This window comes from Arvicola amphibius, chromosome 2, assembly GCF_903992535.2.
Source record: "Arvicola amphibius chromosome 2, mArvAmp1.2, whole genome shotgun sequence".
Taxonomy (NCBI): Eukaryota; Metazoa; Chordata; class Mammalia; order Rodentia; family Cricetidae; genus Arvicola; species Arvicola amphibius.
In genome coordinates, this window is record NC_052048.2 from 10,862,876 (window position 1) to 10,876,120 (window position 13,245).

Here is a 13,245-nt window from a genome sequence, read left to right on the forward strand (position 1 = left end):
TCTGCCCTAAAGTGAAGCCACATTTTTATAAGATTCATTATTTTCCTTAATCAACATCATTTTGTGTATATTTCTAAACTTTATCCCTTACACCGTCGAACCTCCTGCTTGTGAACCAGAACCCTGGGTCCTCTCCAGCATGATGACAATTGCAAGGCAATTTTGTTCCCAGGACTGGGGAGTGGATACTGCTACTGGATAAAAACCAGTGATACTGCTGAGCAGCCAGCCGTGCACAGGAGAGGACCATAAAGTGCCCAGTCAAAATGCTGCCAAGTTTGAGAAACTGTGTTTCTGAGGATGCCACCCATTTTCTGTGGCAATGGATGGAAAGTCCACACTCCCGAATCTCTAGATCATATTGTGTCTGTGTTGCTGACCTCTAGCCAATATGGATAAATGGACCACAGACATGAGCATAGTACTGTGCCAGTGTGGTTGATCTCTAGTCAATATGGATAGATGGGCCACAGACGAGCAAACAAGGTGCTGCTGGCAGTATGAACCAAAGCTGACATCACTGAGCACTTTCCCTTCCCCATCACAAACCACAGAGAATAGAGATGTTTTAAGGCAAAAAGGTATAAACATGGATTTTGTTTGATATTTGTCTCTTACAATCCAGTCATTTAACAAAGGTGCAGCAGAAGAGATTTTGATGGCTTGTCACAATGCAAAAGCGGCTGTAAAGCACCAGGTTAATAATATATAACAATGACTTATTTTAGACAATAGAAAGAAGAATTGGATGCATTTAAGGAGAGTGTTGATAGCAAGGCTTCCCTGCTATCCTTCATGATGGTGAAGAGCTCCATTGAATTGCGATTATATAAGCTGACAGAAAAATTACTTGGAAAGTGCTGGGCATAAAATAAAAGATACAGAAGACACCCAGATCTAAGCTGGAGGAAGGGATCGTGTATGTGTGACCCTAGAAGAAAGTGTTTCTGTAACTGGTCACCACACTGCTTAACAACATGAATTTTCTATGTGTACTTTAATCTCATAGTTTGACACTTACCTGCAGGGTCAGTGGGGAAGGCTGGCTCCCATCCCATATTCCTGGAGCTATCATTTCTATGGGAGGCTCACTCTGAAATGTCATGCTGAATAGCCTAGACCCCATCATAGACTTTCTGCAAAAGATAACACGTACACATAGACAGGAGTCACATTAAGAGGAAAACTATTAGTGTCTTCACACATGCTTATTCTGGGATAGAAAGCAGCAGCTATTTCTGTGGCTTCATTCAGTAGCAAGAAGAGAAATAAAATATCCCACAAGTCTAGACATGGATTGTGAGCTCACTACTAACATGTCAAATGCAAAGCTGTTTCCATAAACACCACATTTTTGTCATATGTGACAATTATTACAGTAGTTCCTAACAGGAGCATCTAGCATGTATCAGTGGCTGCCATCAGTGGCGATGACTAAGTGGAATTAGGAATCTCGGATTTGCACTTTGGACTTATGGGTGCCTGAACTCAGGAAGGATAGTAGTTCTTCAGAGGTTCTTTTTACTCCCTCCCCCTGGATTAAATAAATTCCTTGGGCATTTAAAGATTCTAAATTTATAAGAATGCAAGGTTTAAATCAGCACAGCATATGAGCTGCAGAATCAAAATAGTTGTAGGACTTCACAAGGGAAATGTTCCTTCGCATATAAATAGAAAGATTATTCATGTTCAGAATCCTTAAAAATCGGCTGTAAATTACCATAGTAAATGAGAGAGCATATAGGAAATGCCAACCATGGAGGAAACCACCAATGTTTTCAATGGCTGCAAAAACAACTAAATCCACATATTTTTATTAAAAAAAATATTTAGTGGTACTGGCACACAAATCTGAATATAGTAACATAGTCCAATGGTTAACTAAGAGTAGTGTTTGATTTTAATATACAAAACTGGAAAATCAGTTAATTAACCAAAGTAAATGTAACCTGAAGATAAATCACCTTTTCAGTAACCATTCAATTCAGGAGTTGACAGAAACCTCAGGTGGTTCTGTGGTGGCTGAGATAATCCAACTGGGGCCAACCCAGTACCCTCGGCTACACTGGGAGATCCCTAATGAGCTGCACCAGCCACCGGTTTCTGATAAAACAAGGAGCTCCCAGCTCTGAAGGGAACTGTGGTCTGGAGGTCAGAGCCAGCAGGCCACAAGATCTCTGTAGATTTTCCTTTTCTCTCAACCTCATCGTCCTTTCATCTTGTTAGAAAAAGAGGCAGAGTGAAAGAAAGCTAAGTGACTAGGCATTTTTATCCAAAAGAGATTTCATATTTCAGCTAATCAGTCCTTGCTATAAGCCGAGAGCTCTTTGCCCTCATTAAGTGCAGGATGGAGTTAGTGAGAGATGTTAGTTGCATTTTCACACCCGCATTTCGGAAGGTGTTATATTTGTGATTTTGCTTGGCCACATTTGAAGCAAAACAAATCTGATTTACGGGAGCTGGTTTCTATCAAGAAGGAATCCAGTGGTGTCTGTTCTTTCTGCCCTTAGACAGATTGCACTGTAAGAGCCTCCCCAGCCTCTATCCTGTGGTACAGGATTCAGAATGATGTCAGAGCGCTTAATGTAGGAGTGGGATACTCAGAGCTTAGGAAAGTGGGCATGAAGAATATGAATGTCCAGATGGACAGTGGAGGGTAAAGGTATACAGATTTTAAGGCCGTTTGAGGAGCTGAGAAAATAAATGGGTGGCATTGTTTTGGAGGTGATTGTTTAGTTTAGCATTGGAGAGCTTATTTTCAGATAATAGACTATGCCAGATGCTACAAGAAGGACTTTCATAGTTTTCCAAATAAATAAATTGTCAGAAAGGTGATCAGCAGCAGTGAGGAACATAAAACAGATCTGAGAGTGTTTGTGGCTTCAGAAGATTGGTGGGGGCTTTCCCTTGAATTTCACCGACCATGAGAGCACTAATAATTAGACATGGCTCATCTCTGAGTGTGCTGTTATCTTTATCTATTTGGAAAAAGCTGCCATTTAAAAATTAGTTTGAGAGTATTCTTGCAACCTGAATTATTCTTCTTTCTCGTTCTATTTAATGTACCAAATCATTCTATTAAAGTGTTATTTAAAAAATGTATTGTCATATTGTTATACCATTGTTATATAAATTGTATTGCTATATATAAAATAAAGTATGGTTTTATTTTAAACAATTAAGAAAATTTAAATACAGAGGCAAAAAATGGACATATTTAAAACAAAGTAGGTGGGGATCAGAAGTAATTAAAAAATCTACTGGGTTGAAGAGACGGCTCAGCGGTTAAGAATACAGGTTGCTCTACCAGAGGACCTGGGTTTGATTCCCAAAACCCATATGATATTTTACATCCATCTGTAACTCCAGTTCTAGGGTACCCAATACCCCTTCTCTGGGTTCTATGGGGGCCAGGCACTCAAGTGGTGCATAGACATACATGTATGCAAAATATCTGTACATATAAAACAAAATTTAATAAGATAACTATGGTGAAAATATTAGTCTGTAATACACAACAACATATACCCCCAAAACAAAATAAAAATGTTACAAAGGCAGTCTACATACATCATACTTTGTGATAGGATTATGGAGCTTGCCTAAATCAGCCAGCCATTATTAACTAAGCATCCTGAAATTTATTGGACAAAATCATTGTTTTTCAAAAGTTCTCACAATGTGGTGGTTCCTCTGGCAGTGAAGGTGGCTTTCAGAAAGGTGCTGGGGAGATACTAACTAGACCTGACCACAATACTGCAAACTCCCCCTGCAGGGCACGCCTACAGTATCCATCACTCATGCACTTGGAGGTTTTTAAAAAAATATATAACATGCTTAAAAATTAGACTTTGCTTTTTCATATGGTCTTTGGGGATATTTGTGCTGGCATATCCATAAGGTTTTTAAAAACTTGACTATTGTTCAACTTAGTGATAAAAATATTTTAACCTCAAACTTGCTTTATTGAGAAAGACAAATGCTCTGGATTATGATTCCATCACCCTGCTTCCTAAAACAACACAATAACGGTTAGTGAGTTTAGTGATCAGGAGTCTTTGCATCAGTTCCCAACATCTGGAGCCAGAGTGTAGAGAGGACTATGCCACTGGAAGACCAGAAGAACTCGATGACCTGATTTGATGTAATCCCTTGAGAGACTGAAGACAATAGATCTAGTGGGAAGAGCTCTTGTGACCTGAGCCAGAGCCGGTGTAGAGGGCAGAACATTTTTACAATACATTCATGGAGGAGGACGTGGCATGTCAAAACAGGAAGGGAGACAGTTGAAGACAGAAAGAGCAAAGGCAAGAACTCAGACCTGGATTCTGGTCTCGTTCTGTTTTTAAGCTGCCTGGCACATCACATCAGACCACCTTTCCTTGGATCTCCTCAGCACCCAGTGTGGCAATTGGACTGAGGAACTCTTGTGGGCCTGAAGAAAACCAATGAGCTTGAGCAACACAAGTACTGTTTATTACTAAATTCTGAAACAGGGTTGAAATGGGAGGTCAGCCTTAATAATCCAGGCAATTGCCAAAGGAATCAAACTCTTTGGAGATTAAGACTGATTTTAGGTCATGTTTGAAACTATGCAAATGATTTTTTATTTAAGACTTTAACTCACTCCAGGAGTCTTGAAAATATTGTTGCTCTCAAAAATAAAATAAAAAGGTTTAAAAAACACACAACTGAATTTGAGTCATTGGGGAATACATGGGATTTGGCTTTATATTATAACATCCAAGAAAATGCTATTGTTCAGCTGAGGTAGGGAATCTCTATGGCAAAGTAGCTCCCAGAATAAAAATGCTAAATAACAATTACACGATTTATTTGTAACCTTAAAGTGGGACTGGAGCTCTTGGACATGGCTGTGCTGAAAGAAACAAATCCTTGCTGCAGTGCAGTCGGTACAGAAACAACCTTGTCTGCAAATGAAGATTCTATGATTTTTTCCACCAAATCTTCCCTTTGGATTTGTGATATTTTTCTTTATAGAACTGAAAGTGAGTGGATGCCTGCAAATGTCTGAAGGTGTAAATCACAAACCATCCCACACCAGTTTGGAGTTATGATTAATAGAATGGTTATTTATTTAAAGGGGAAAAAACTTACAGATCACCGTCCCAGCCAACAGCCCTCTGCGCAATCAGGAAGGGAAACTAGTCGCTGGAAGCAGAGCCTGAAGCCAGAGAGCCAGCGGAGGGAAGTGGCCGCATTTTTAAAAAGAGAGACCACGCCCCAATGGGCTGGTATCTCAGCGGCTATTGGCTGAAGGAGCAGAAGGAGCTCCTGCAACAAATGTCAAAGTTGTTTTTTGTATGTAGACATTAACTAATACATCTCTCATTGCTTTATAAAAGCTTAATCAACATTGGTTCTCAAAGCCCACTTGTGGAGGCCCTGAAGAGACAGAATTCCTTCAGGAAGCTATCCTGAGGTTATGTGTATGTTGGAAACAATATCGATATAAGTGGTCATTATAACTGCACACAGCTTTTGAACGGGCAATTCAAGCCCTAATGAGAGATTCTACATCAAATGTTTATGGGCAAGGGTCATCACGTGGGTGGAAATAAAAACAAGATGCCTCTTTTCTGTGATCTGAAAATATCTACACCGAATAAATTGAATAAGAATCTCTACAAATTGTTGCGAGGCACAAAATGGAATTTGTGGCTGTGTCTCAACAGTCACACCTGATGGATTTCTGATGTCTTAGAACAATCTGAGTTTTTTTTTTTTTTTTGACTGTTTATCCCAGGAGAGATGGAGATGCTTTCTGGTTTTGAGGAGAAACGGTCTACTGGGAATCCATCTCCTAATGCTTGCTGAAATAATCATAATAATCATTTTCAGATGCCTCATCATCACTGGTTTCATACTTTGTCTTGCAGCATCATCACCTTGGATCAGTCCCTGATAATTGCTTTCTGCAGACTCCCGCACTGGAAGACCATTCCATGAAAACAGCTCTAAGTGATGCATGTCAATCCAGAGCCGGCGTCTTGCTGGTGTCTCTGCATATGGCAAGCTGGTGAAGAGAACCTAATGCTCCAAATGCCTTTTTTTTTTTTTTTTTGGTTAGTAACTGGAAATATGGCTTTACCAAACTGCTAGAAATGCCACATCTGAAATTCTGCTGATGAAACTGAAAGCAAGTTCTCTCACAGGTAGAAGGACATCTGTACAGCGGCTCTTATGGGCAGAGTCACGGATGATCCTAAAGCTCCAATCAGATATTTAGAATGTCCCTCCCCTAGCAGCATCAGACACCTCTCCTAAAGCTGACCTGTGCTTTTTGCAGATTTTAACAATCTAAATGCAGGGATTGATTTTTTAGTAAACAAAGCTCTATTGATTGCCTATTTATATGGTGCATTATGTAAGATGGCAGACATTACAGAGATGAATACATTCCCTGCCCTCAATACACACATGGAGATAGGCTAAAATATCAAAACCCAAACCAAACAACAGACATGTTCATACACAGAAACACATATACTCACACACACAGGACATACACAAGATACATAAACACACATGTATACAGAGAGATACACATAGAGACATATATACACAATTTACACATGAATGCACGCACAGGTATACACCCACATATACACACAAGGAGATGTGCACACCCAGGGTCCAGGTCAGAAATAATCCAATGAATTTTCAAAGTTTGATCTGGTTTGCTTGGTAAAAGTTGTCTATAATGGATGAATGTTGGAACTGAAAACTTAAAAGCAATACTTTAAACACTTCCATAAAACCAAGTTTTTCTAAGACAATATGTGTAGAAACATGCCTTATACTAATATTAGTATAACAACACAAGTTCTGATTATTGAAGGTCTCGGATTTTTTTATCTGATCTCAAAACTGGAATTCCTTTATTTAAAATAAATAAATTGATGCTTCTGGAAATAGCTTCCCTTAAAAGCATTAGCTGATTTTATTTTATGTTCTAAGAATGAATAATTCTCAAGAATTATAGGCTAAATAAACAGTTGACTTTGTAAAGACCATTAATTCTGAGGGAATATCTGAACTCAGTTCTGTGCATTTTTGGAAGTTGCCAAGTGTTTATTCTTGGCAATAAGAGACCAGCAAAACAGTCATGTTTTATAATTTTACTTTAGTCAGAATTTTGTGGCTTTTTTTAAAAATTCTAAATGACAGCACAGTCATTTTGAATGACTAATTCTAGAGAGGTTGGCTGCTTGGAGAAGAAAGAGTCATTGAGACTGGTCTTGCCAACCCCCTCTCCACTGTAAATGACCCAGCTGACGAGCGGAGCATGGGCTGCAGCTAAAGCCATGTCTCCACTTCTGCTCTTCTGTTCTGATTTCAACACTCGTGATTTATATCGAGTTACCTCATTTTAGTACAAAATGTCTTCTTGATTTTTCTCATTATGCCATAACATGAAGAACATTCAGTTCCCAGAAGGTTGAACTGGGACCCGAGCTCTGTTAATCATGGGTGATAGACTTACTCTTTTGGGAACAGTGGAAGACAGGTCCAGGCCAGCAGATTTGCGCTGTGGGTGGCAGAGTCAATCCCAAACACTTTTATAATGAGCATGGATTCTCTTGGAAGTGACTTTATCTCAAGAGGAAAATTGATTCTGAAAAGCAAAGGAAGTATCCAATTATAACCGTGATTCTACAAAATTTTCTTGTAATAATTTGGGGAGATATTTGAGTATTTGAATTGAGATGTTCCCTTGAAATTTTTAATAAGATATACAAGATAGCAATATTCAATAAGTAATAATTTTACTTCTGATAATTTTGGCATGCAGAGTTATTGAAATATAGAATAACCCGACTTTCATACAATATTGTAAGCACATAGGAATGACTGGCAAATTTATCTTAGGGAGTAAATAACTAGAAATGGATCTTGGTTGTTGTTGTTGTTGTTCATGGTGGTGGTGGTGATGGTGGTGGTGGTTGTGGTGGTGGTGGTGGTGGTGTGTGTGTGTGTGTGTATGTGTGTGAGAGAGAGAGAGAGAGAGAGGGAGAGAGAGAGAGAGAGAGAGAGAGAGAGAGAGAGAGAGAGAGAGAGAGAGAGAGAGAGAGCAGCTAGAGACTTCTCTCTCTCTCTCTCTCTTCTCTCTCTCTCTCTCTTTCTCCTTTCTTGTATGTAAAATCAGGGGGGCAACTTGCTAGAGTCCTTTCCTTTTACTATGTATTTTTTTGGGGGTTCAAACTCAAGTAATTAAGCTTGATAGAAAATTCCCTTACGTGCTGAACCATCATTCCAGCCTCAGAAACATGAATCTTTCAGGCTGGGTTACAATGAGGATGAAGTTTCAGAAAACCATTCCAAGAAGGGAAAAATGTACTTCAAGAAGGGAAAAGTACATAACACACAGCATGGGGAAGAGAAGAGGATTCTTGTGAATTAAAATATTTCCTTCTAGGGCAGGAGAGAGGCTCATTAAGTCTCAGGAAGCTAATGAAATCAAGCTTAGGAAACTCAGGAAATTTCAAGTTTAAGAAACAGTCATGAGATTCACGAGGTCCCTCTCCAAGGTGAAAAGGAGCAAAGTTGCTGAGAGCAGGATGCTCTCTGCCTGGAAGAGTCACCTGTGTCTGGAGCTCAGAGGGGTGGGCTTTATAGTAGCTTCCTGTTGCTTTTATAATTAGCGCTATAAACTGATTAGCTCAGCCGCTAGATTTGAATAGAGTTATGTTTTGGTATATTATCCAGTTACAGATCTGGGTAAATACATGTATGTCACACCTCTTCAGGAAAAGTCATGCAACACATAGACTAGAAAATATGAATAAAAAGATTAGCTGTGCCTGAGAAATGGTGAGTCGTTCATAGTAGCTGCTATAAAAGACGAGGTCAAGCTGGAAGAAGTAGAGGGTGATACAATTAGTAGACCATGTGCTCTTCAATTCTTAAGAACTGTGAGTACCAATTATAGAAATTTGCACTTTTCCCCAAGGGCGAAAGAGAATTCTTGAAAGAAAAGAATAAAAGTATAAAGAGTTACTTATGACTCTATGTTTGGAATAAACTGAGACCCAGGACTTTGGGAGATGATCAGAAAAACACAAATGCATCTGTCTGCTGGAAATATTGCAGTTGAGATGCTCTGAGCTCAGGTACTGGATGGCACCGGGTTTGGGGGATGAATGGGGTTCATGAGTAATGATGAAACACCATTTAGCTGTCAAAGAGTTTATTAGAGAGTTTATTAGAGAGCAGAGGGTGCTGGCAGGCAGCACTGGCTTGGTCTGAAGAATAGTGTACCCCTTTTCAGGAAGAGTAGAGATTTTTCCTTAAGACAGATTGGGGGGGTATACTATGAAGAAATAGGCCCAAGGCTGGATGACATCACTTAACTATATTTAGTTGCAGCACATGTATGTAAAGAAGCACCTCAGGGTGATAATAGAGCAACTGACAGTCTGAAGCACGGTTAAAGAAAACTCAGAAACAGATTTTGGGGTTCAACACCAGAAATGCAAAGCAGCCAGCCACTGGTTCTTATCTCGATGCCAGTCCAAAAATGGAGATCCTGCCTCCAGGAAACTTCAGAATGAGACTGTGTCTGAAAGCTGTTTCCTCTCTAGGGCTGGGATTAAAGATGTGCACCACTGGGATTAAAGGCACGCATCACCTGGTTTCTAGGGCAAACTAGTATGGCTACTGGGATTAAAGGTGTGTATTACCACTGCCTGATCTGTAAGACTGATCATTGGGGCTGTTTTACTTCTGATCTTCAGGCAAGCTTTATTTATTAAAATACAAATGAAATGACTTCACAACAGTTACAGAACCAGATGAGGTATTTTAGAGGTACCGTAGATGAAAGAAATTTGACTGACAGTAGAAAAGGATAGCAAGAAATTGATGGTGAACTCTGGTTTCTACACCGAAATGTAGCAGATAATTTAACTGGTCGGAAACGGAGAAGAGGATTCTGGGACTGAAGCAATTTCATGAAATTTTAGTGTATGATGTTATATACTAAGGTAATACCAGCTCAGCTGTGAGCTATGAATGAATAAGATGCCGATGGGGAACATGAGTCCCCCTGAACCTTAACTCTTATTTTTCGTCATCCATGAAACCACTGTGGTGTGACACAAGAGGTGTCGAGAAGTAGGTTGTCTTTTTTATTCCATTATTTCCTTCTGTCAGCCACACAGTCATTTATATTAGCTGCTGTGTATTTCACATTTTTATTTATAAAAAAGTTCCTTTCCAGGGAAAGGAAATGCAATTCTAGTGGAAGTCCGGGGAGCATGATGGGAGGAAAGAACACAGTGATGGAAACCTACTTTTAAAGAAGGAAAAATTTAGACTTATTAAAACATTGCATATCTTGGTGTCTATGTATTGTGCACTTATATTATTTCATAGTTTCCATATTTATTCAAATGTTTCTGAGCTTAAAAGAATCTCCGAAATGGCATAAAATGTTGATGATAATGTAGAAGGCACAGTCATTTCTTGAATGTTCTTTTATCTATAATCTACTCTCTCTATTACGATTCCATTTTTCTGTTCTGAGATGGAAGCTATAATCTTATTCCATTTTTCACATAACCTAGAAAGTTCTTTTTCCCCAGAAGAGCTGGGTTTTCCTGTATAACTTGAGCTTTTCACATTACGAATGATAAAAACAGAGACATTACAGTTGATGGTTGCTGCCAATCTCCATCCATTCACTTTCATAAAAACCAATTTTAGGCAAGAGTACATGCATGCTAAGTAGTGTTCTGCTCATCTTCTGAATATATGTGGACTCACATTCACTGGGAAATTGCTTCTGTTTTTAAACTTCTCCCTGACTACTTAAAAACAAAAGAATGAACATTTCAGTTAAAAAAAAAAGAAGTATACTTCATAAAATACTGTAATAAGGGCTAAGGAGTTGACTCCCAGAGTTAAGAGCCCTGCTGCTCATCCAGGGGATCAGAGTTCAGTTCCCAGCACCCATGTCAGGCGGCTCACAACTGCCTGCAGCTCCAGTCCACAGGCCTGCCACTTTCTTCTGGCCTCTATGGGCACCCTCACATGTAAGGCATGTACTCATACAAATACACATATGTACATAAAAATAAAAAATACATCATAGAGAAAGTAAATATGAGTTGTCATTTATGTTTTTTTTCTTCTGTGTGATAAAGTTTTTGCAAACCACAGATAATTTGGTGCTTAGCATTAAAGTTCAGCGATGAAATATACTTTTGACTCTGATTAATGAATACATGCTAGTAAAGTATGTAAAACTGTTTTTGCTTATTTATTTTTATTTTATATAAATTGGCCTTTCACCTACATGTCTGTGTGAGGGATAAGAACTCCTGGAACTACAGTTACAGACATTTTGAGCTGCCATATGGGTGCTGGGAATTGAACCCGGGTTCTCTTAATCAGTGAGCCATCTCTCCAGCCCCCAAGTATGTAAAACTGTTAGTGGCATCTAGGGAAATGAAATGTAAATATGTTTAATGGAAGCAAAATGAAAAATGGCTCTAGGCTGAAATACCTTCCTCCATTGACAGAAATCAAGGATCTCATAGAAAAATAACACTTGAGCAGTTTAAAGAAAATAAATGCATTAATACCATTTTCAAAAATGTTAATGACTTCCTTATTTTTCTTTGAAGCTGACTGTATGATTAGACTTCTTTTTTCTCTTGAGGTAAAAGTGATTTTGATTTTTGGAAATAACCAGAAATGGGTTTTGGTCAAACTGAAAGAATAGTTTCATCAATTAGGCAGGTTAATAACATTTTAAAGGAGCTCTTGGCTACATAAAAAATTATCAATTAAGCAATAACTGTTATTGAACTTTTATTCTACATTGTGTTCTCTTAGCTGACAGATAATGAAAAGTTCTTAAACGAACAAACAAACGAGTAATCTATACCACTCAGCAGATGCTGACAGAAATACAAAATGACACGTCCATTTGAGAGTTCAGAATTCAGACCAAGCAGTGAGAGAAAAGGTGGACATTCATGATGCAGAAAAGATTAGCCGAGGAGAAGGAAGCTAAGGGAGTTTGCGAGGTGGATGGAGAGGAGCAGTGACTTTCTGACCCAAGAGGTCTCTAGCAGTACCGTCTCTGTTCCCGGTAGGGTAGACCCAGTTCGCAGTGTGGCGAGGTAGAGAGGCAGGACTAGGGCTGGTCCTGGAAGTGAAGACACAGAGGCCAGGATCAGACAGCCAGTGCTCTACGCTAAATGATTTGGACTTGGGTTTAAATGAATTAGAAAGACGATGGAGAAGTTTACAAATAGAGCTGATTCTAGGTTTTAAAACGGGGCAGATAATGCATCTCTGGTAAAAAGAATTAGAAACCTTAAACAAAGAAGGGGTGTTGGTGAATGTGAAAGTTACAGAGTGATTTAAATTTCGCGTGGAGTGGGAAGAATCCTGGGCGGGAGTTCGGGGGACAAAAGGGTGAACACTCTGTTTCGGACAAAGTCTCTGTTGCCTGTGGCAGCACTAAGGTTGGACAGATGCTGTCACTTAGCCACACCCTCGGACTAATAGACGCTCACACACTTTTATTCTTCAGCGATTAGGTTAATTCTAAGAACCAAATTATCTTCCAGAGCTAGAACTGGTGAAAGCGCTGAGAGACAAGAGGCGGCATATTCTACTTGGTAGGTTGAGAACACTGATCTCAGAGAAGCATTAGGGGCCACACGGAAGTCGAACAGCAGCAAGAGTGGAGAGCACTGCTTTTGGAAACGACGATGCTGCAGAGGGGGCGGTAAGACCAAGAGTTTGAGTAGGAGGCTTTGTGTTGTAGGGGACAAGGGAAGGGATGCAGGGATAGTGTCAAGAAGGTAGTTAAGGGGCTGGAGACAGGACACAGCAAGTGAGAGTTATGGCTGCTCTTTCAAAGGATTGGGATTCAATTCCCAGCACTTGCACGGTGGTTCCTAACCATTTTACGGGAACCAGTGCTCTCTCCTGGCCTCCACGAGCATTGCATGCACATAGCTCACAAAAGTTCATTCAGACAACCACTCCCACATATAGAATAAAAATAAATGAATCTTCACAAAAAATCAGGTTCTTGACTTTGGACTTTAAGGAATGATCACTAGGGGTGGAAACAAGGGCCTTCCTGCTGTGGGATAACCCTTCTGTATGAGGTAAATATGTTTCATTCCCATTGGTTAATAAAGAAGCTAATTTGGCCTATAGCAAAACAAAATAATGGTAGGTAGGAAATCCAAACTGAAA

The 13,245-nt window shown here is 39.5% G+C and overlaps 1 protein-coding gene across 25 annotated transcripts in view; it reads right to left on the minus strand.

The window, feature by feature from the left end:
- Positions 1–13,245, minus strand: part of Pik3c2g (phosphatidylinositol-4-phosphate 3-kinase catalytic subunit type 2 gamma) — a 346,977-nt gene that overhangs the window by 232,941 nt on the left and 100,791 nt on the right. For all 25 annotated transcript variants that reach the window (XR_005284220.1, XM_038318262.1, XM_038318253.1 and 22 more), the window contains 2 exons: positions 7,508–7,639; positions 1,022–1,136 (listed from right to left, as the gene is read on the minus strand). Coding sequence is in view for 24 of the 25 variants with exons in the window: in XM_038318262.1 (XP_038174190.1) it covers positions 1,022–1,136; positions 7,508–7,639 (247 nt within the window). In the remaining variant the exon portion in view is untranslated. The remainder of the gene's footprint in view (positions 1–1,021; positions 1,137–7,507; positions 7,640–13,245) is intronic.